The 22,714-nt window shown below is 45.5% G+C and overlaps 9 protein-coding genes across 9 annotated transcripts; 4 read left to right on the forward strand and 5 right to left on the reverse strand.

Moving 5' to 3' along the window:
- Positions 1-25: 25 nt before the first annotated feature.
- On the reverse strand, positions 26-1,526 carry I203_102471 (uncharacterized protein; the record flags this gene model as incomplete). The annotated part of the gene is made up of 9 exons (XM_065517110.1): positions 26-115; positions 186-320; positions 390-481; positions 534-647; positions 704-818; positions 985-1,033; positions 1,201-1,277; positions 1,334-1,414; positions 1,473-1,526. The coding sequence occupies 9 exons, from the start codon at positions 1,524-1,526 to the stop codon at positions 26-28; spliced, it is 807 nt and encodes a 268-aa protein (XP_065373928.1).
- A 362-nt stretch (positions 1,527-1,888) lies between these two features.
- Positions 1,889-3,766, forward strand: I203_102472 (translation elongation factor Tu; the record flags this gene model as incomplete). Its single annotated transcript, XM_019149848.1, has 9 exons — positions 1,889-1,949; positions 2,016-2,187; positions 2,243-2,258; positions 2,321-2,461; positions 2,517-2,580; positions 2,645-3,001; positions 3,069-3,233; positions 3,284-3,435; positions 3,497-3,766. The coding sequence occupies 9 exons, from the start codon at positions 1,889-1,891 to the stop codon at positions 3,764-3,766; spliced, it is 1,398 nt and encodes a 465-aa protein (XP_019000946.1).
- A 142-nt stretch (positions 3,767-3,908) lies between these two features.
- Positions 3,909-5,073, reverse strand: I203_102473 (uncharacterized protein; the record flags this gene model as incomplete). Its single annotated transcript, XM_019149849.2, has 3 exons — positions 3,909-4,235; positions 4,317-4,963; positions 5,028-5,073. 3 exons carry the CDS (start codon positions 5,071-5,073, stop codon positions 3,909-3,911), a joined length of 1,020 nt encoding a protein of 339 aa, XP_019000947.2.
- A 281-nt stretch (positions 5,074-5,354) lies between these two features.
- Positions 5,355-8,878, forward strand: I203_102474 (uncharacterized protein; the record flags this gene model as incomplete). Its single annotated transcript, XM_019149850.1, has 9 exons — positions 5,355-6,909; positions 6,960-7,041; positions 7,094-7,348; positions 7,407-7,662; positions 7,716-7,991; positions 8,138-8,255; positions 8,315-8,490; positions 8,546-8,701; positions 8,762-8,878. 9 exons carry the CDS (start codon positions 5,355-5,357, stop codon positions 8,876-8,878), a joined length of 2,991 nt encoding a protein of 996 aa, XP_019000948.1.
- A 183-nt stretch (positions 8,879-9,061) lies between these two features.
- On the reverse strand, positions 9,062-10,764 carry I203_102475 (uncharacterized protein; the record flags this gene model as incomplete). Its single annotated transcript, XM_065517111.1, has 10 exons — positions 9,062-9,218; positions 9,305-9,398; positions 9,479-9,549; positions 9,627-9,677; positions 9,774-9,911; positions 9,979-10,022; positions 10,116-10,175; positions 10,256-10,420; positions 10,483-10,529; positions 10,710-10,764. 10 exons carry the CDS (start codon positions 10,762-10,764, stop codon positions 9,062-9,064), a joined length of 882 nt encoding a protein of 293 aa, XP_065373929.1.
- A 531-nt stretch (positions 10,765-11,295) lies between these two features.
- On the reverse strand, positions 11,296-12,943 carry I203_102476 (uncharacterized protein; the record flags this gene model as incomplete). The annotated part of the gene is made up of 12 exons (XM_065517112.1): positions 11,296-11,322; positions 11,396-11,504; positions 11,618-11,711; positions 11,785-11,856; positions 11,917-11,957; positions 12,012-12,149; positions 12,233-12,276; positions 12,343-12,405; positions 12,473-12,643; positions 12,708-12,754; positions 12,809-12,836; positions 12,893-12,943. The coding sequence occupies 12 exons, from the start codon at positions 12,941-12,943 to the stop codon at positions 11,296-11,298; spliced, it is 885 nt and encodes a 294-aa protein (XP_065373930.1).
- A 926-nt stretch (positions 12,944-13,869) lies between these two features.
- I203_102477 (pre-mRNA-splicing factor PRP46) lies at positions 13,870-16,043 on the forward strand (the record flags this gene model as incomplete). Its single annotated transcript, XM_065517113.1, has 11 exons — positions 13,870-14,030; positions 14,128-14,316; positions 14,371-14,534; positions 14,643-14,749; positions 14,823-14,939; positions 15,008-15,087; positions 15,150-15,204; positions 15,259-15,383; positions 15,480-15,712; positions 15,784-15,881; positions 15,951-16,043. The coding sequence occupies 11 exons, from the start codon at positions 13,870-13,872 to the stop codon at positions 16,041-16,043; spliced, it is 1,422 nt and encodes a 473-aa protein (XP_065373931.1).
- Positions 16,044-16,247: 204 nt separating this feature from the next.
- I203_102478 (adenylosuccinate lyase) lies at positions 16,248-18,325 on the reverse strand (the record flags this gene model as incomplete). Its single annotated transcript, XM_019149854.1, has 10 exons — positions 16,248-16,707; positions 16,811-16,926; positions 17,033-17,112; positions 17,175-17,629; positions 17,696-17,725; positions 17,778-17,841; positions 17,910-18,018; positions 18,078-18,131; positions 18,186-18,228; positions 18,297-18,325. The coding sequence occupies 10 exons, from the start codon at positions 18,323-18,325 to the stop codon at positions 16,248-16,250; spliced, it is 1,440 nt and encodes a 479-aa protein (XP_019000952.1).
- Positions 18,326-18,931: 606 nt separating this feature from the next.
- I203_102479 (malate dehydrogenase, NAD-dependent) lies at positions 18,932-20,746 on the forward strand (the record flags this gene model as incomplete). The annotated part of the gene is made up of 10 exons (XM_019149855.1): positions 18,932-18,962; positions 19,022-19,110; positions 19,259-19,414; positions 19,573-19,721; positions 19,782-19,941; positions 20,008-20,092; positions 20,157-20,192; positions 20,250-20,413; positions 20,482-20,583; positions 20,711-20,746. The coding sequence occupies 10 exons, from the start codon at positions 18,932-18,934 to the stop codon at positions 20,744-20,746; spliced, it is 1,008 nt and encodes a 335-aa protein (XP_019000953.1).
- Positions 20,747-22,714: the final 1,968 nt, after the last annotated feature.

The following is a 22,714-nucleotide window of genomic DNA, read 5'->3' on the forward strand; positions in this document are numbered from 1 at the left end:
GTATCAGAGCAAGAAGGACACTCTTTCAAGTGGTCATACCCTCGTTGGTCCATTCGATGACAGTCTCGTAAAGCTCTTTTACCAAACGTCGTTGGATTTGCTCTCTCGTCTCGGTCTATGAACAGGATTCACGTCAGCATCTAGGTCGTGAAGTGAGGTCTTGCTTGTACCGAACAGACACTGACTTCTGAATCCGGAAGAGGTCTGACAAATACGTATCTCCTGCTCATCAGGATCTCTCCCATCGGAGCATCGTTGTGGAATGCATCTTTGCCTCCCGAGAAAAAGCCTCCAGCTTCAGAAACGATGATAGCGCCGGCCTACGTGGTTGGATGATCTGATCAGCACCACTTTCCGTTCATAAAGAGGTTTCCAAAGGCTAGACTCACACAAACGTCCCATGGCTGACATCCGGCATACCAATACATGTCCAACTGACCTGAGACCAAAGCAGCGATGGTACAGACGCTACTTCCGAGGGCTGTCCAAAATGAATCAGCCTTCGTTGAATCATAGATAGGACCAGGACTCACTTCGAAGAGCATGGACCATCCTCCCGCCTTCCACACCTTTGGTAGGGTCCCCAGCTAGCCTGAATAAGGATTCGGTCTTCTTCGCCATACATTGTTGGGATCGGTCACCTCCCCCTAAGCGAGAGATATCAGCTAGATGATACGATCTGCCTACATAGAACTTGACTTACATTCAGTCCCGATCATGCATTTCGACAACTCGGTCAAAGGTTGAGGGATTCCACCGGTCAAAGGAAGAGGAGTAGTGCGGTTCAGAAAGGCACCTCCGCCAAGTCGAGCAGAGAACTAGTCTCAATCAGCACTTCCCAGTAGCATTAGCACTCACAATTTGGTTGAAGAATGGTAAAGCCATTACTCCTACTACCGGTTCAGAATGGTGCGTTACACCTATCGAACAAGCTACAAAGGGACTAACAGCTCAGCACAACATTCGGATACTCTCCATACTTACTTGGAGTGTACGAAACTTCCATTCAGCTACGTCCAAGGCTCTTGACTTACTTCATGGTACCCTGATTGTCAGCTTAGTACGGCTTTGATAGTACTCACATCAATAGGGTCGACAATCCAGGTATATTCGTCAGTGAGCGGGGGCCGATCACCAGCAGCATGAGATTCTTCTCCAATACTTCCTTCATCAGCTAAGTCGCCGTCTTGATTCACTTACAACTTGTGTGAGGGATATCTTTCAGCTATGGCAGCTTTGATCATGTCTTCTACAGCTTGGTCGGTCTCAGTTACCAGCTGAGCCGACTAGCATCAGCGTGATATGAAACCGGGTGGTTGGTTTTATCACTCACGTCAACAGAGTTCATCTTGGCTGCTGCGTCATTCTTACTTGTCCACCTTGCCGCTGACCCTTTGAGGATCATATCGGTTGCCTAGAATGATAGGTGATCAGCCGAGTACTGCTCAAATGTCAAGGATATAGTCACTCACCTTTTCAGCCAGCTCATAGGCGAATTCCAGAATCTCTTTGTATTCTTGATCCATCTTGATGTATCTGATGCAGCTCTATGGGCGGGAAACACGATAGAAGGATGAAGCAGAGAGATGAGGAAGTATAAAGGCTACTTACTACTCTACTCCAGGTAGGAGACAAGTAAAGGGATGGATGGACACCCTCCACACACCTTCATGCCAAGGGCAGTTGATCGCGTGTCAACCATGTGTTTGGACTCGGAAATATCCGGTTGATCTGGTTCTGTGGCATCTTTTTTCCATTCCTCCCTTCCTTCCTTCGCTTTTGGCTTTTGGACTTTTTACGTTGAGATTTCAGTGATCAACCTACCTATCTTCGCTCCCCATCTCATCAAAACAATCAACTCGATTGACCCCCATCACTTCCTTCCAAGATGATGCGAAACGCCGTTCAAAGTCGACTCTCCTCCGCACTCAGAACTACCGAAGCTCGAGGTGAGCCATGTCCCTCTCTTTCTCAAATCGACTGACCAATTAACCGATCTGTTCTTCGTGGTACAGCTGCCGTTCGACCTTTGGCTGGACCATCGGTACCCATCGCCCGGAATCTCGCTACCAAACCTCTCTCTACCCCCCGATTCAGAGCTGTAGCCTTATGTCCTAGGAGGTTACCTACCAGAGGTTACGCTGCTGAGGCTAGTGGTAAATTCAGTCGAAAGAAGCCCCATTTCAAGTGAGTATTTAATCCTTCTATATTAGCTGGATTTGCCGCTAATATCTTGAATTAGCATCGGTACCATCGGAGTGAGTGAATGAATGTTAGCTGTAGTACACACTCCGTGAAGTTCAGCTGATAGTTTGGGTAGCACGTCGATCATGGTAAAACCACTTTGACGGCCGCTATCACTAAATACCTCGCCGAGCAAGGTGGTGGTAGATTCATGGACTATTCTCAGATCGATAAAGCTCCAGAGGAAAAGGCTCGAGGTATCACCATCTCCACTGCTGTAAGCCTATCCCACTTATGGGTTGTGACATATGGACTGATTTGTCTGTGTTCAGCACGTCGAATATGAAACTCCCAACCGACATTACGCTCACATCGATTGTCCAGGTCACGCCGATTGTAAGTTTCCCACATGATTATTCCGTTATCCGGATGGGAAACTTGCTAATAAAGTATCATTTAGACATCAAGAACATGATTACCGGTGCTGCTCAGTTAGACGGAGCCATCATCGTCGTTTCAGCCACCGATGGGCAAATGCCTCAAACCAGGGAACACTTGTTGCTCGCTCGACAGGTCGGTATCAAGCGATTGGTGGTCTTCATCAACAAAGTTGATCAAGTTGATGATCCTGAAATGTTGGAGTTGGTAGAGATGGAAATGAGGGAATTACTTTCAGAATTCGGATTTGAAGGTGAAGAAACTCCCATCGTCATGGGTACCGCTTTGGCTGCTTTGGAAGGTAAAGACCCAGAGAGGGGTGCCAACAAGATTAAGGAGTTGATGGAGAAAGCGGATGAATGGTTGGAACTTCCCGCTCGTAAGTTACCCTGTCATACCTCTGTTCTGAGTAAAAGACCTTGTCTGATCGCGTTTGAGCTACATAGGTGATCTTGACAAACCCTTCTTGATGTACGTCGAAGATGTGTTCTCGATTTCCGGTCGAGGTACCGTCGTTACTGGAAAGGTAGAACGAGGTGTCATCACCAAGGGTTCGGAAGTTGAAATTGTCGGTATGGGTGCTCCACTCAAGACTACCCTTACTGGTATCGGTGAGTCAGCTGTCATTCCCCTTTTAGATTCAAGCTGATAATCTGTCTAGAAATGTTCCACAAGGAACTTGAACGAGGTGAAGCTGGTGATAACATGGGTGCTCTCTTGCGAGGTATCAAGAGAGAGCAAGTTAGAAGAGGTCAGGTCTTGGTACAACCTGGTTCCATCAAATCAGTCAAGAAATTCAAGGCTCAACTCTATGTAAGTTGATCGCCATCCATGAGTGACGAAATAGACATGCTGACTTTGCATCGTCATACAGATCCTCACCAAGGAAGAGGGTGGTCGATACACCCCATTCATGGCCAACTACCGACCCCAACTCTTCATCCGAACTACCGATGTCACTGTTTCCCTTACCTTCCCAGACGGTACCGAAGGTGCTCATGAGAAATTAGTCATGCCAGGAGATAACGTGGAGATGATCGGTGATTTGGTACATGATATCGCTCTTGAACCAGGATCAAGATTCACATTGAGAGAAGGTGGAAAGACAATCGGTACTGGTATCGTCAACGAAATTTACGAGTAAACATATTTAACTATACACTGCACCCTTCTTTTCTAAAACGGATCAGTATGATTTTGATGGTTTTTGAGTGGAATTATCATTTTTTAGCATTTGTTTGATCTGAAATATATATATATATATATTATGCATATACACACCCTACTCAAATTGCATCTTTCAGACTACTCAGATCTAAACGTCTCTCTTCCCATTTCTTCTTTTCGGAATCTAACCTTTCTGTCCATTTGTCTATACTCTTGTCATCGATCATACCTGCCATTGTCCTCGATACTTCCTCGACTTCTAACAAAGCCTCTTCTATCTCTGATTCATCTTGCTCTGGATGCATTGACGAAACTGCGTTATCATACGCATTCACAAAATTCGTTGATATCTGTAATATCCGACGATAATCATTTTGATTTAGTTGATCGAGGAATTTGAGGATGGTGGAATGAAGAATCTGATGTAATGCCAGTAAAGGTTTTGCCTATTCAACAATCGAACACAGATCAACAGTAAGCTGACGGTCTCTCGAGCAGCTGATGTAGTACAACGTAGCGATACTCACACCTTCTGCTCTCTTTTTCTCTTCTTCGGATAAAGCTTCACCACCCAAGTCCAATTCATCCCATCCATCCTCACCATCCTCATCTTCATCGTGTCTTCCATCAACATCGGAAGTACTCTCTAGCAATTCTTTAAATTCCTGCCAAGCATCTTTCACCGTACTCTGATGAGCCTTCCATCTCCTCTTCAAAGCTGACGATTCATCTTTCGATAAATCGTTCAACAGATTATCAATGGATTCCCAAACTATACCTGTCGAACTTAGATAATCCCCATTACCATCTAACACTTGAATATGTTTATTTGTTTCTTCCACCACACTTATCAATCCTCCTTTCCACTCTTCAGCTAGAAGTTCCGTTGAGGGTGTGCAAGCCAGTAAGACGCATGAAATGAGTTTACCGATATATTCAGATATCTTTCCTAGCTGTTGGATTGCAGCGTCGACAGTGATAGGAGGATTGAACGATAGACCTAAAGCAGTAATGGATTGTCTCAATTGAGCTAAAAGTTGACCGACTACGTCTCCCAATGCTGGTGGGATGTCGGAGGACGAAGTGGAAGAGAAACTAGAGGAGGTGGTAAGGGCTTTGAGAGAGGTAAGGACGGTCTTTTGACATTCCTTCAAGGCTTTTTGTAATTTTGGATCTGTAGCTACAGCACATGATCAGTTCCGGGACATCTTCTCGTCGCAATACCCCGGAAGACTTACCAGTCATATTGTCTTCGTTCATCTCAGTCTTTTTAATGTTTACCATGCCGAGTTGGGGTTATCATATTCGACATTTCACCAAGAGACACACTGCTGAATGCTGGAAATTCGGATCACTTTGGAAATTATTTCACGGCGATCTACCCGACTTGCAAGTTACGTAACCCAAAGCACACTCGATCCGACGCGACTGTCAACAACATTATTTACTCAAAAAAACACCGTCATCATCATCCATTTCATCTCTCTCATCCTTCTCATCTTCCTCCCTCTCTCACACATCAATTATACCATATGCTCAACAAGTAGATATAGCCAGCTCCCACAATGCCCCTCGTCACAGAGGAATTCCACTTCACTCCTCTACCTTCTTCCTCATCTCAACAACACCTCCAACCGCCCTCCCAACCCCCTTCACGCCCTCAATCTCCCAATCAAGGCAACGACGGTATACCCGACTCGTTCCTCCCTACAGATGTCGGTGACCTGCTCAGTGGACTAGGTGCAGATGACTTGGATGATTTCGGAGATATCGATGATGAAGATATAGGTAATGATAGATCCTTCGAGGAAGCTCATCCCAATAAACCAGAATTCAATGATGGTTTTGGTGAAATTTCGAATGTGGAAATACCAAAGATGGTAGGGTTCGCTACAGCTGGAGGTAAAAAGTTGAAATCACCTTCAAAAGAAGCTATAGCCAAAGCCAACAAGATCTGGGCTGGAGAAGATATGGATGATGGGTTCGAACAGAATAAACCAGCTAAGAAACCTCGTCTCAGTGATCCAGAAGAAGAAGAAGATTACTTCCCTCCATTCGACGAACCAACCATAGACTTTCCAATTGATCACGTAGGATTCAAAACTGGTAAAGGAAAGGATATGGCACCTCCTCGTGCGGAGTCATTACAGCGAGCTTCAAAGATGTTCAACGAGATTGATCAAGCGACAGCGATGGATGAAGAACCTTCCTCATCTTTACCCTCATCATCATTTCAGCATTCTACTTCTATGCCCAAGCTAGATGGATCATCTTCTCGCGCTACTTCTATCAAACCTCTCGCACCACCATCGCTCAAATCGATGCAATTTGCAGCTAAGCTCTTTGAAGAAGTCGACCGCGACGAAGGATTCCAAGCTCCTGCTATATGTCTCGTCCCACCACAAAAGTCAGGATTCTCGCTTGCATCCGGCGGAGCAGCGCCCAGGATCAGCGAGTCCGCTATGGCCAAAGCTATGAGTATCCTCGATGGCGATAGTACACCTTCAAAACGTACGCCCCAATTCTCTTCCAACTTCCATTCAGCTTCAAATAGACCATCAGCTTCAAACACTAACTCAGAGCCTATGACATCAGAAGCATACATCTCTGAGACAGAAAATCAGCCACGACCAAACCCTTCATCCTCGTTCAAGTCAGCCTCTGGGAAGGAGGCTGCTCCCTTAAGTAATGCCAGTAGAGCTACTGTAGCTCATCTGTTCGACGATCTCGACACCAACATGGCAACTCCTATCCGACCTCGGCCTCAAGCCCAAGCCCCCACCCAACAACGTGCTAGAGCCAATTCGCCAACAACGACACCCTTCATACGTCAGAGATCTTCCTTCGCTCAGCCCTCGACCCCTCTCCGCACTCCCGTCGGCCACTCATCTGCTTCTTTGGCTTCGAGCAAAAGACCTATACAGATCAAAACACCTTCCGGGCCCATTAGAAGAGTTGGACTTGGCTCAACACCCTCTCAGCGGCAGTTCAAGAGAGGCTTTTCGACTCCTTTCAAGACAGGCTCTGCTTCGACACCAATATTACCTGCTTCAATTCAGGATCCCGGACCTTCGACTCCGCGACAAGTCACCCATTACCGTTCTGTCTTTGATCTGCAACGTGAGTACATTTTCTAGCTTGATATACACATTGACTGACCTTTGAATCAGCACCCTCGCATCGTCAAGATTACAAAGCTGCATTTTTTCATCCCCAGTATTATGGTATTGACGAATTGAGGGAGATGAACATGTGAGTCGTATTGGAACCGTAACTGAGGTGCACACAGCTGATGTCCCCACAGTCCCGATGATCTTTGTGCCATCGACCTTGACACCGCTCCTCGTTACCGCTTCTTAGCTGAAGATGATTCTTTACTCGGGCATGCAGACGCTTTGAGTATATTGCAAGCGGATGGATGTAAATTCGCCAAAGCGAAATGGGTGGAGAATCATTGGGCACAGATCCTATGGAAGTTAGCTGGACAAATTCAGGCTAGACCAGAGATATTCCAGGAGAAATGGTGTTGGATTGAGGTGATCAATCAGCTCAAGTATAGGTGAGTGGGCTGTCTATGATTTCAACCTCTCTTTGAAGCTAAATTGAATTGTTGGTAGATATGAGAGAGAATTTGGGTCCGCCGAACGATCGATCATCAAACGAATACAAGAACATGATTCATCCCCTAGTCTTCCTATGATCCTTGTCATCTCTGGTATCCATCGGACTCAGGTAGAAGGCAAGACAAAATACTCCTTGGACTTGACCGATGGGTGGTATCGCATCAAAGCTCAGATTGATGCGTGTCTTCAAAGAGCTGTAACAAAAGGTAGACTCGCTGTCGGACGAAAGATCGCTATTTCAGGAGCCAAGGTACGCAATTTACACATGACCCTATGGCCGGTAGACTGATTGTGACACTATAGCTCGAATCGGGAAACGATGGTCAAGATGTCCTAGAAGCGTTCAACAGCTCGCATTTGATCATAACAGGTAACTCTTCATCTTTAGCCAGATGGCATGCGAAATTAGGAAAACAACCTCAACCGTTCATCGCGTCATTATCGAGTCTTTCAGCAGACGGTGGTGTGATCACTCTCATGGACGTGGTGCTGGAGAAGATATTTCCCATTGCATTCACAGATGGAAGTGGACCACCATGGGGTGAAGAGGAGGAACGGATCAGACAGGACCAGTGGATGGTGAGTGTCACAAACTTTCTGATATGCTTGTGTATGCAATCATCGATCGTACGACCCGATTGCCCTTCCCTCCTATACTCTCTTGGACTATCTTTACTTCATGTGATCTCTTCTAAAATCGTTGTTCATCGCTGATGCCCCCTCAGGAACGATATGAAGGTGAAAAGACACGACTCGCAGATAAGATGCGCAAAGAGATGGAGAAGATGCAAGATCTGGCATCGTTGCTCGCCCAATCGGCTGAGGAGAGCGATCCAGTTAATCGTGAGTACCGATTTCACCGATTGCTACTGTTTGCACAGCTGCTGATATATACGCGGTAGGGGAGCCACCTGATTCACTAGAGTACGATTATGAACGGCTGCTCGAAGCCAAAGACGCGTTGAGCTGCCTCAGGACCATGTCGACATACCAGATCGTTCATTTGGCCAGTTATGCCAATGTGCGTAGCATGCAAGAGATGCAGGATAAGCAAATAGAGATGGAAGCGGAGCTGGCGGTGAGCTGTTCGGTTGTGTTGGTGTACATGTAGAAGCTCATCATGTATTGTCTAGAATTTATGCCCTAAACGAGATGTTCGCGATTTTAGGATGATCCGCGTAGTCGACGCCCAATTAGGGAACCGAGATCCGATCAGAGTGGGAATGTTGAACGTGTGGGATGTCAAAGCCTTGGGAGACAGAGCACTTCAAGAGGGCAAGAGGTATTTGGTGAGATGCAAACCTGCTATTTGAGGTTCCTATTGCACTGAGCTGACTTTTCTCGGTTAGATATCCAACATCGTCCCTGGTAAAGGCGGCGAATGGACTTCCCGTAGGACGAGAACAGACAGGGCAGAAGTTTATCTTCATACGAGAAGAGATACTCGATGGCAGCCTGTAGCATAAGCAAGAATGTAGCATAGATCTCTCGAAATATCAGTAACATGTCATTTATACCAATGTTGTAGCGTCAAATCACGAATATCAAGTATCGTATATCATGCATCAACTGTCAAATCTATTTATGTATGTGGTTTCAGACTTTAGATACGGCCAATCTAGGCGGACGCGATCTACATGAATCAAAGCTCAGAAGCTATACGGCATTCGTTGACCCATTACGTGACGTTTACTCACTAGCTTAGCTCCTCCATCAATCACGATGTCCGTCCCGTTGAGATATGCTCCAGCAGGGGTCGCGAGCAAGAGAGCTACACCGCCAATCTCTTCCCATCTACCCTCTCGTCTATATTGGTTAAGCGAAGAATGCGGTAGTGAAGGATGCGGTCAGCTACTAAAACTGGGAATTAACAAAGATAGAGGCGTACGAACCCAGATGGTACGGCTTTGATCAGTTGTTGGATGACAGGGGCGAGAGGTGCGTTGACCTCACTTGATCCGGTGGTCAATTGCGATTTGAACAGACCTATCCAAAGTACCACGCCACATCAGTAACCTTCAAATCGACTGATTCTGCATTCTGTTCACAAAAGAGTCAAGACTGACCTGGGGTTATGGAATTAACTCTAATTTTTAATGGGATGAAATTGGCAGCCAGTCGTTGAGTGAGATGAATTCTACGGTAGTTACCAAGAGCATTAGTTTTTGATCAGTGCAAACACACTACGATTCGTTTTCGATTGAGGGTGTGCACTTGGACATACCAGCTGCTTTGGCACCGGCGTAAGCCGGATGGGTGAATGATCTATGTGGAGAATCTCATTGATAGGTCTCTCGTCAGCGCATTGTTCGTCGTCGTTGCAGTACAATACAGTATTCGATTGGTTTTATATCAGCTCACCTATCGATGGTTTGTCCCCCAATCGAAGTGATATTGGATATCGCAGGGTCACTCGATTTCTTGAATAAGGGGATCAATTTGACTGAGAGAAGCCATGGTGCTGTCATGAAGTATTTTGTCATGTCGTTGAAGTCGGACCTGTTGTACAGTTAGCCTGTCAGCTTCACACATGAATGCATCGTTTGACATGGCATAGTAGACGTACTCCTCAATAGACCATAATTTCTTTACCAATTCGACGGGATCGTCCTAACACACGAAGCCCCAATGCCGCATTAGCTTGGAAGACACTGTACTCTACTCTATTGCGATAAAGACCAGATCAGCATGACTGTGACTTACAATGTTCGCTCGTACTTTGTATACAGCGGCAAACCCAGCATTGTTGACTAAATAATCGACCTGCGATTTATACCATACAATACATGATGATCAGTTCTTTCAGTACGTGCAGACGCTTCAGCTAGCGGGTGACTACTCACCTTATCAGTCAACGATTTGATTTTCTCGTATACCTCTTCGATCCCCTTTTTCGAAGATATATCACCCTCGATAGCTATGACTTGACCTTCATTTTTGGAAGCTTGTTCACTGATCTCCTTGGAGGTGGTTTCCAAAGTCGCAAGTCGTCTACCTATGATGAGGACCTAGAGGATTTCTATCAGAGATACCGTAGAAAGCTGAATACACGAATGAAATTGTTAGTCACCTTGGCACCATTGACTGCTAATGCAGTGGTGATAGCTCTTCCGATACCTATATTTTCAAAAGATATCAGCGTTCATTCCAACGTCTGGAAATTGAGGGCAAAAAGCCTCGCCTGTCCCGCCGCCTGTAACTACCGCCACCTGACGAACAAATACATTTTTCAGTAAAGAAGCGCGTCATCACTTTAAGCTTAAAGGGCTTAAAAACAGAAGCTTGACCGAGACTGACTGACCTTCCCCTTAACTGAGAAGAGATTACCAATTTCGAATGATGAGAGTGACATGGTCAGTGCGTATGTGTATATGGTCAATAGAACTGAGTACCCATGTCTTTTCTGACATACCGGAACGGTATTCTCTTGATTTATATATATATATTTGCATGTCCTTGTTGATGTATGCAATGGATCGAGAAGCAATGCTTGTTGATGACTAGCTTGCCTCATGGGCTCGGTCAGCCATTGGGGGAAGGGTTTTTGGTCATGACCGAAGGGCATTCTGATGGGTGGATTATTCAGCTTTCTCAACTTTTCCCAAACCCTGACACCAACAATGAAGCTAGATCAGATAGTTGTGAGGGACAAGGCAAATGGCGCCATCGAAGATCGATCCAAGACCACGCCGGTGATACCTATAGGAACGTCAATCTCAACTGGATTACCAATGTTACTCGGAATAAGCCAATCAGCGTCTTTTTCAAGATCGGGGAGGGGTCGACAACAAAAAGATGAATAATCGGTTTCATGTCTTCGGTCAGGACACTGTGCATGTTACATCTTGGAAACATCAAACTTCCAGCCGGCCATTGCTTCCCCTTATTGAACATCGTTAGCCGAGGTGAACTATTCACAACAACAACCAATCGTTTGAGCGTCTTGATTCCTGCAGAGTTGCGACAGATTGAGTTATACTCACAAGTCTCCAGCCACCATCAATAATGATATTGGCTGCGTTGGTATAAGCACCAGCAGGGGAGAGTAACATCAAGGCAGCACCTGCGATTTCTTCCCAATGGCCTTCTCGACTGCGGCCAATTACATAAATCAATAAATCAAATTTTCCCGCTTGACGTGAACTTATATCCTCTATTCTGACGGGGAAGGAGATTTGTGCAGTGCAAGTCGGGCATGCACTTACCCCTTAGGAATATTCTTGAGCTGGTTTTGCTGGATGGACCAAAGCGGGGCATCTCGATCGGTCGTACCCGTAGTGAGTTGGGACTTGAATATACCTAAGAAGATTGGCGATACTTCAGCCCTAGAAAAGCAAGGCTGATCGATCACTGACGGCAGTATGATACTTACCAGGTGCAATAGAGTTGACTCGGATGTTGAAAGGTGTAAGACCAGCAGCCATAAGCTTAGTGAGGTGAGTTTCTACCGCAATATGACTAAATGAATATCACTCATGGACAAAGGAATGAAAGTAGAGCATACCTGCAGCTTTCGATTGAGCATAAGCAAATTCACAACAAGCCCTACATCACCCAGTATCAGTGAAGCTCATCACACTAGGCGAAAAATTTGTTCACCTGTTCAAGAAATGGGAAGCAAGGGAAGTAATATTGGTAACGCATGCATCGTCGGACTTTTGGAAAAGGGGAATAAATTTCACCGCAAGGAGGTATGGTCCGGAGACATGGATGGCAGTCATATTGGCGAAATCGACACTGCAGTGTTTGACATGTTTCATCAGCCAATCAAGCTGAATTATATATTGTCTACAAAAATGTAGCAGGGCAGTATAACTCACTCTTCGATTGACCAAAGCATCTTTTCCAATTTGGTTGGGTCGTCCTGTTCAAATTGCCATCCCTCGATCAGCTGTGCAAAAGCGCCACGGAGGATGACGAGGATACGTACAAGATCATCTGAATAGACTCTCCAATTGGCTGAGAACCCAGCGTTGTTAACAAGACAATCGAGCTATGATCAAGCACAGATGAATCAGATCATTTGCTTATCAATGAGTGAGGGTGGCGAGGGAACTCACCTTATCAGTAAGCTTGGATACTTTCTCATACACTTCCACCACTCCCGCTTTGGTTCCTACATCCCCTTCGATCGGGATGCATTCACCACCTGATTGAGCTTCTTGAGCAGCTGCATTGAGCTCTTTGGCCGTCTCTTCGACTACGTTGAATCGTCTTCCGATAATAAAGACCTACCAATTAGACAATTCAGTCAGAAATCTACTATCTATGCAGTATACCATACGAGAGATTTACTTTGGCTCCATTGATTGTAAGTGCAGTAGCGATGGCTCGGCCGATACCTGTTTACAGTTCGATGAATCTCAAGAACATCAGATGGGGCTGAAAAGTCTTGCCAGTACCACCACCGGTGACAATGACGACCTACGAAGCGTCTCATGTAAGCATAATCTACCTGCACATGATATGGAGAGACTCACCTTGCCCTTGACTTCGAAGAGGCTATTGATACTGAAAGATTGAAGAGACATCCCCGAAAATGTTCTGAGGTATACGTTTGTGCTGCACCCAAATAGGAGATGGGAAGAGGAGTGTTTGATGTGGGTGGATTCAAGGATGATGTAGCCATGTTACTTGGTGTTCTTATACTGTATTTACAGCCCGGCATTCAAGCTCCCAGGTCGGATCTCCATATGATCTCGCGATCAAAGCTGAACAAAGACCTCGATCTAAACTTAGATTTCCCTTGATTAGATCAAGGTGAGATCTGCGTAGTCAAGGCGGCCACCGTCACCATCAGGGGCGTAACTAGCATCTCTGGGATAGTTGATGGGGGCGTCGCGATGGCTCGTCTAAGCTTAACGCAGCTTGATCTGACAACCGTCAAATCCGTTTAGTCAGCGAAGATTTCGATAAGATAGTTCAGCTAGTGTGGGTGTAGAACGCTCAGATCGTCAAGCGCGAAGTCAACTGTTTTGAGTGTTATCAGTTAGCGCGTGTGACGCAAAGGAGGGATGGTCGTCGTCGAGCTGTAGTTAGCACAAGCCCAAAGTCATGCCTTCGCTCGGAACTAGATTAGCAGATTGCCCTGAGGGTTGGTGGCTCCTGTGATCCTGTGATCGCCGTCCTTGTTCTCCTTGACGGTGATGGATCAGCTTTGATATGCTGCCGGGAGTCTTCCGATGTCGGGGTAGGCTCGGCATTGTATCTTGAAGCTCTGAAAGCAGGATACACAGATCAAGCCATGATGATGATGTACAGGAGGATCGAAAGTAAAGTGGGGGCAAATGGGAGCGGATTTAGCTGTGATGATTTCCGCCACTTTCGTTCATGTGGATTTTGATTCCGTCGTCATGTCGTCCTTGATGCAACAGATGACTCTTTCTGTCTACTAACATCGAAAAGTCAATACTATCGTTAGCCTACTGATAAATCATCCATTCATCGCATCAACATCATGTCGACCTCCATCCTCCCATCGACAGACGGTAATGCGGGACCGTCCACTGCCTCAAATGGTTTGCCGCCTTTAGCTGATTTGGTAAGGAGGAGTACGAAGAGAACGAGGGTTGTATATGGTGTAGAGGGAAGTTCCATCGATGATGGATTGGCTAGAGCGTGAGTCTCAGTCTAATATACAATCCCCTCTGCTCATTGAGTCGGGGCAATTGAGACCATATCAGTCTTCGTGCTAATCATGAGAGGTCTTGTTCAGAAATAAGATCAAGCTCGCCTCAAAATTGGCAGCAGAGTATAAAGATGTCCAAACACTTCCACCTATATTAGCAAGTCAACAAGGACCGGCAGGACCCAAACGACCTGCAGCTGCCAACGGTAACGGTCCATCGGCTCCTGGACCTCAAGCTGGTCAGAAGCTGATAGGTGGACCTGAAGCTGCTACATTGTAAGTGTCTGGCTGTAAGATAATATCCGTTATTTGATTGACCTGGTTTTGTAGAACATCAAATACATCTGCTCCCGCTGCTGAACCTAGATCGCTAGTGAAATTCAGACATCAACAAGGATTCGCGGCGGAAGGTGGCCAGGCGTCATCTCGGTTATCGCAGGCTTTGATGAGAAAGAAGGAAGCTAGGGAAGTCAAACCTGAATATCACCCACAATGTGAGTTTTCATTTTCTAATCCTTCAACCCATCATACTTCTTGTGTCTTCTTGTGCAGTCAGATATGATACTCTCCTTGTATCGAAGCTGAAATGATATAACCCATAGGGAAACTTACAAGAGTCATTTCGGGTCATATGGGTTGGGTCAGAGCGGTAGCTGTCGATCCAGGAAATCAATGGTTCGCTACTGGTGCAGGCGATCGAGTAGTGAAGGTGAGCTCGATATCCATCCATCCATGGTCACGGGCATTGTATATGGAGCTGACGATGGATGGTCGTTGCACAGATTTGGGACTTGGCGAGTGGAGAGTTGAAATTATCTTTGACTGGTCATATCTCGACAATTAGAGGATTAGCTGTATCAGATAGACATCCTTATCTGTTCTCGTGTGCTGAAGATAAGGTAAGCTAGATCCATGTTCCATTTGGCCACCACGATCAGAGCTTGTTACTGATGTTCGTCGTTGGTAGATGGTGAAGTGTTGGGATTTGGAAACGAACAAAGTCATCAGGCATTACCACGGTCATTTCTCTGGTGTCTACTCCTTATCGTGAGTTAAGATGAACAAGTCTCATCATTGTCATTGTACAAATCAACTGACATTCGTACCAGCGTTCACCCTACCCTCGACGTCCTCGTGACCGCCGGTCGAGATGCAAGTGTTCGAGTGAGCGAAGTTTACTTTTTTGGTCTGAGCTGTTGTTGATAGACTTCTTTTCAGGTATGGGATATGCGAAGTCGAGCAAATATTTTCACCCTCACTGGACATACCAGTACCGTAGCAGATGTGAAGACGCAAGATTCTGATCCTCAGATCATCTCGGGAAGTATGGATTCGACTGTTCGGTAAGTTATCGTTATCAATCACCCACCACCTTTTGCCAGCATACTCAATACTTAACCCAAAGAAATAACGCTGATTAATCCATGCGTCTGATCCAGATTATGGGACCTGGCAGCCGGTAAATGTATGACGACTTTAACGCACCACAAGAAATCCGTCAGAGCATTAGCTATCCATCCGACCGAATACTCATTCGCATCAGCGAGTTCGGGTGGAAATAATATCAAGAAATGGAAGTGTCCCGAAGGTACTTTCGTGCATAATTTCGTCGGTCATGAAGCTATCATCAATACATTGAGTCTGAACACTGAAGGTGTCATGTTCTCTGGTGGTCAGTACACGTTCCTCTTATCTAGCACAGAAGAAAATGGAAATACTAATAAGATAATATGGTGTATTTAGCGGATAACGGTTCATTGACTCTATGGGATTACAAGACTGGTTTACCGTTCCAGCATCTCAAGGATATTCCTCAACCTGGTTCATTGGATGCCGAAGCTGTGAGTTTGCTTGACTTCTTGTTGACTCAACCAAAGGGCTCAGCTGATATTCTTTCTGGGATATTATAGGGTGTATTCTGTTCTACTTTCGATAAGACTGGTACGAGGTTGATCACGGGTGGTGCAGATAAGACGATCAAGGTGTATTCTGAACAGGCGTAGACTGATGTGACAGATATAAAAGGATGATAGATAGAATGCATTGTATAATTAGAATCAGTCACCTGTGAAACACAAAAGTGCGGTTAAGCCAATTTTACTGGTCCTGATACTGCAAATGATAAACCTAAAAGAGATAATGCATAATTTTGACCTAAATGCAGAAACCGTATCCCAAATGACTTCCGTTTTCATCTCGTCTCCTCCTCAGACAGACAATTCAGCCTGTTTGACGTTCTTCAACTGATCCTGGTATTTCTCCAAAGCAGGTTTGACCCAATCCTTCACGAATCCATCCACTTGTTCTGGAGCTCGTCCAACAAAAGTGTTAGGATCTAACAGATCATCCAATTGGTTCCAGATAGGTTGGAAGTAATCATCTTTCTTGATCCTGTCGATCAAATCGTTCTCCCCACCTTGTTCTTTGACCACTGATCCAGCTTGATGAGATAATACTCTAATCTTCTCGTGACATTCTTGTCTGTCTCCACCGGCTTTGACAATCGCCATGATGACGTTTTCGGTAGCCATAAATGGAAGTTCTTGTGAGATCCTTCGTGCGATTACTTTAGGGTAGACCACCAAACCTTCAGAGATGTTTTGAAGTGTTGTAAGGAGGATATCGGCTGTGAGGAATGCTTCGGGGATGGTGACTCTTCGGTTGGCACTAAACAACCAATGGATATTAACAACCGATTCTTGATAAGCGAGGGTTGGAAAGGTTGTACCGGATGAAAAGATTTAGAAAGGATATGGGTTATGTCACTCACCTATCATCTAATGTTCTCTCGAGCCATTGAACTGAAGAGGTCATCAAGGTGTTCTGGTAAATTGCCATGAGGTGTCTAGCGAGAGAACATGCTCGTTCACATCGCATGGGATTTCGCTGTATGAGAGACAGCCATCAGCCTGATATTCTTTCGCGAATGCGTGTATCATGGAATTCAGATAGCCGATGGTATTCGTAGAATAGAGTATAAATAAGAACCCACCTTGTAGGCCATGGCTGATGAACCAATTTGATCTTTTTCGAAAGGTTCTTCAATCTCCTTCAAGTTGGCAAGGAGTCGGACTATGTAGTTTCTCTTTCATCAGCAAAAATCGGACATCAGAATGATATTTTCATTTACTCACTATCAGTAGCGATCTTATGAACGGTCGCACCGAAACTTGACAATGGTCCCAACACATCCGCATCGATCTTTCTAGAGTAAGTCTGACCAGTAACGGGATAAGCGTATGGGAAACCAAACAGTTCCGTCACTCTTTTATCTAATGCTTCTACCTTATCGTGATCACCGTTGAAAAGCGTTAAGAAGGAAGCTTGAGTACCGGTCGTTCCTTTCACACCTCTGAAACCCAAATCGTTTCTTGCTCTTTCTAAATTCCTCAAGTCCCATAATAACTCTTGGATCCATAAAGTCGCACGTTTACCGACGGTGGTCAATTGAGCAGGTTGGAAATGTGTAAATCCCAATGTAGGTAGATCACGGTACTTCTCAGCAAAGGAGGAGAATCGAGAGATGACGACGGCAAGTTTGGGAAGGAGGATGTCGAGTCCTTCTCGAAGGAAGATCAGGTCGGCGTTACTAATGTGGAGTATCGGTATTGTCAATTGAAGTGGAGGGATAACCTCTGAGTAATGATGGACTTACTCGGTGACATAACAGGAAGTAGCTCCCAAGCTATACCATATGTCAGCTAAAATTCTCCCACCTGAGGCAGTTATCAGCTCACTGGATGATACCGGCAGCCTCAGGAGCGACAGTACCGAAGGTGTGGACGTGAGCCATGACATCGTCTGTTGTTATATGTATATCATCAGTTATATAACTCGTGTGACCGTGACATCACACTAGCTGTACTCACGTCGTCGTTTCTTTTCTTCCTCGGCAGCAACTTTCATCTGAGCTTCATCAAGGTCCAAATTGGCTTTCATCTGTTCGATAGCTTTGTCAGAGATGGCGAGACCAAGTTCCTATTTTACCTTGATGTCAGCTGAAGTCGTAAGTGCTAGTAACGCATTTCTTAGCTGACCTTCTCGGCAATAGCCAAGTTGAGCCATAGCTTTCTCCAAGTACCGAATCTGGTCTACAAATATGTATGAGCTAAAGAGTTCCGTCTCCGGGGGAACAATTAGCTTACACCTGATGAGAAGAGTTTAGACATCTCCTTGGATGCATATCGGCTGTCCCGTCATGCGAAGTCAGTCAACATAGCTATGAACAGAGCATAGAGATGAAGAGTGCAGCTCACGAGGAGAGGGGTGTCTGATAGCTGTCCATGTTGACTGATCTGATCTATGCTTATTCCAAGTGATGCGGTGATGATATCATGCAAAATAACCTCGCCAACTTTTCAACTTTTTTCTCTCCACAACGGCAGATTAGATCTGTTGGGATAATTGGAAGTGCCAGGATGATAAGCATGAACCATGATGTGGCTATACGGGAGACCAGCGGAGATAACCCACGTGGTGAGAGCCATTCAGTCGGCTGATGGTCCGGTTATTGCATTGGGGACAGTTCGGCTGCAGGTTAATTTCGATTGTGCGAGTGAGTTGATGATTCGATTTTCGAATTCAGATCGACCGGTTATGATTTAATTTCGAATTTCTGGAGTAGACATGGGGACTCCATAGCAAACAGACCAACAAGAGTACACGCAACTCACATAACGTATTGCATACCATACCATACATCCCCATTTCGATATCAATCAGCATCACCCATCCTTTCTTCTTCCATCATCTTCTAGCTGCTTACTACTTTAACCCATACACACACAGTGAGTGACTATCACAGCCTTACCGTCATCACAACCAAAAAGTACACGCTCCAATGCTGACGAGCTCTCCCACCCTCCACAGTATTCCTAGATAATCATTCAACATGGTCAAAGCTGTAGTCTGCGGTGCTGCCGGTGAGTGAACATATACCATCCTATTAACACATACTGATCAAGTCGTGATCTTAAATCAGGTGGTATCGGTCAACCCCTCTCGCTCCTCCTCAAGCTCAACCCTATCATCACTGAGCTCGCCCTCTACGATGTGGTCAACGCTGTTGGTGTAAGTGGGACAGGATCTCCATTCTGGCTTTCTTCATCCATTATCTCCGATCGTGCATCCTTTGTCCCATTTACTGTCGACGACTCTCTGATCTATGGCCTACTCCGGCATGCCGTATCCATTGCGCTGACAACCATCGATCTATCAGGTCGCTGCCGATCTGTCCCACATCCCTACTCCAGCTCAAGTGACAGGCTACCTCCCACCCGATAACGGAGCTGAGAAAGCCCTCAAGGGAGCCGATATCGTCGTTATCCCAGCTGGTGTACCTAGAAAACCAGGTATGACACGTGATGATCTTTTCGTACGTTCTCATCGTTCTTCACATGTGTGGGAATTTACGGTAAATGCTGATCAAATTCAACCGGACATCCTCCCCTCTCGATCAACAGAAAGTAAGTTTCCTTTCGTCACCTAATCCTGTATGCAATCGAAATATGCTGATAGCTGATAATTTTTTAGGTCAACGCCGGTATCTGTGCAACTCTCGCTCAAGCTATTGCCAACGCTGCACCAAAAGCTTTCATCTTGGTCATCTCCAACCCTGTCAACTCGACTGTTCCAGTCTTCGCTGAGACCCTCAAGAAAGCTGGTGTCTTCGATCCCAAGAGGTGAGCTCAGAGTTCCGCGATTTCGGACAGTATGGATAAGCTCATGACTGCTGTGTATAGACTTTTGGGTGTTTCCCACCTCGATGTCATCCGAGCTTCCACTTTCGTAGCTTCAGTTCTCGGTAAACCTACCGAAGCCCAAAAATACTCTATCCCAGTGGTCGGTGGTCACTCTGGTGCTACCATCTTACCTTTGCTTTCTCAAACCAAACCTGCCATCGTGAGCTTGCTCGTTTCCCTAAGATCTTGCGCCGGCATAAGCTCAAGTCGAATGTCCCTATCGTAGCCCGAGATCTTGGCCGACAAGGAGAAGAGAGATGCTTTGGTCAACAGAATTCAATTCGGTGGTGATGAAGTTGTCAAAGCTAAGGGTGAGCTACGCATAGATCGCTGCGATACATATGGATAATGCTGATATCCATGTGATGGATGCAGACGGTGCTGGTTCCGCTACTCTCTCGATGGCTCAAGGTAAGCTTGGTCGTTTTCAGTTCTGACAATCCGACTCAAGCTGACATATCTCCACAGCCGGAGCTGAGTTTGCCAACTACGTCATCGATGCTGCTTTCGGTGGAAAGAAAGGCAAGATCGTCCAATCATACATCAACCTCGCTGCTGATGCTGGAGGAGAAGCTATCAAGAAGGAAATTGGAGCTGATTTGGACTACTTCTCCGTCAACATCGAGCTTGGAGTGAGTAACCTGTCATCGTAACACAAACCCCGTTGAAGAATTCCCGTACTAACTTGGGAAATTCTTAGCCTAACGGTATTGAAAAGATCCTTCCTATCGGTCAACTCGATGATGTAGAGAAAGGTTTGCTCGAAGCTGCCGTCAAGGAGCTTGGTCCTTCTATCGAGAAGGTGAGTCGCATCGTACTTTTCTCACCGAGATTTAGTCTCTGGATTTCTGCAACATGCTGGAATCTCCCTCATTTCCTCTTCTCCTATATATATGTCACGAATATAGCTAACGCTTGTGATTGTTTAGGGTGCCGCTTTCCAACCCGCTCCTCCCAAACTCTAAGCTGTAACTTTGGCTACACCGATCCCAATCGAGATATGAAGAAGAAGAAGTAGAAAATACAATAAAATAGTCGTTGAAAACCTATCTTGCCTATATATAAAGATGATCGCACGTCAAGAGTCAGTGAAAGGTATCATGTATTATATTACGTGCGTAACATTGCCCATCACGATGATCTGATAACGGGAGAGAACCTGTGAGTTTGAGGGCTTGAGGCGTGAGAAATACTAGGAAACAATGAGAGGTCTTCCACGTATGAAACGTTGCGATGTACAGGTAAGGGGACGGATGATACAGGTCCTGCGTTCCTGAGCGTTTCAGATTGTATAATACTTGCGATAAAGCGATTTGGCTGCTGAGGATCGTTTCAGCCACATTGGAGATTGAAGATCACCTCCCGGCTCGTATCAAATTGATAAAAAGAGTCCAAGCTTCTTACTTTGCTCTTCTGAAAAACAAGGAGGAAATACGGGTTATATACTGACGTGGCAGTGGCACTCGATACCCTCAAATTTCAAAGCTAAAAAAACTTTACCTGGACTTTGATAGTACCTTTTCACTGACGCTTGGATCTCCTTCGCGTCACATCAATCAATTCCGCTTGGACCACGATACTCACGGGAATAAAGTGGGGGAGGATCGAGGACCATCGAGATCGAGAAAACTGCGGATATAGGGTCAGCTACAGGTAGTCTATCTGGTTTAGAAGAGTATGTAACTTAGCTGAGCCCAGAGTGGGTCCGTCCAACAGAGCGATAAGGAGATCAACGGGAAAGATTCAGTTACTGTACGTGTACTTTTGCATCCACCCAGACATACAACGTACCTTGTACTAAAAAGTCGGCGGCTAAACGCTTTGATCGACATATACATATTCAGCTAGTGCAGGAAAGGTGGTTCCTGCATATGTTCCGGACGGAGTATCTTAACCTCCCGTGGATGTTCCTTGGCGAGGTTTACGAAACGAAACTGAACCATAGCTTATACCCCAGGTATTCCACGTAGGTACAGCAAAGATAGCTCACATCCATATAACAGCCCACGCTGTGGCATCCATCGTTCCTGTGCTAATTATCACATCATCCTTTTCGTATCTTTGGCCGAAAGGACTGTTGAAAGTGGGATGTGGTCCACCGGATATGGTAAGAATCCAGCTTCATATGGTGATGAGCACAACATGGGTGATCATAGCTCGTACTAGGTAAAGTCGGGACCATCGCTTTGTGCTCTGCGAGTGGATTACTAAAACGGTGGGAAGGGTCAGGAACGTGATGATTGACCCTATCGTATGAAGTCGAGCACAGATCATCAGCAACTCATCAACCCATAACACACACACCACCTCTTGGACTAATTCAAATGGGAATGTTGACATTCATGGCATACATGATATCTCGTGAGATTCCATCTTGCTCTCTCTCTCTCTCTTTAACTTCATCCTCTTCTATGTGTTATTATACTACCAACACTCTTCAGCTTCTTCTTGATTCCCTCTATTTTCGTTTTCTTCTTCTCCTGTAACATTTCACAACTAGCATACTCATAGACAAGGTTGAGATCTCCTTCGTTCTTGAATACAAAATCTGGTCGTCAAGTCTCGACCATCTACATTTTACTCCTCCCATCCCAGCACAAAAACGAAACGAATAGATACGTTGAACGTATCCCAGCGACCACTGTCCAAAACACCTCAACGAGATAGACAAACGTCGTTTCATCTTCAAGTCCACAGATCCAGGTGAGTGAGAATTGCCTCAGATATGATCGTCGTTCAACAGGATACAATAGTACCTAGTACCTTTCTCTTCATTCAGTTCCAGAAATCTACTATCACACACACACATGGCTTTTCCTGTTCTTTTTCCCAACTCAATCTGGATTCGGATACGTTTGAAGCTATTTTGTCTGCTCCGTTTATTCTGGACTTTCTCTTGTCATCTACGTACATGCTCTACTTTATCACTTGAT

This window comes from Kwoniella mangroviensis, assembly GCF_000507465.2.
Source record: "Kwoniella mangroviensis CBS 8507 chromosome 1 map unlocalized Ctg01, whole genome shotgun sequence".
Classification (NCBI taxonomy): Eukaryota; Fungi; Basidiomycota; class Tremellomycetes; order Tremellales; family Cryptococcaceae; genus Kwoniella; species Kwoniella mangrovensis.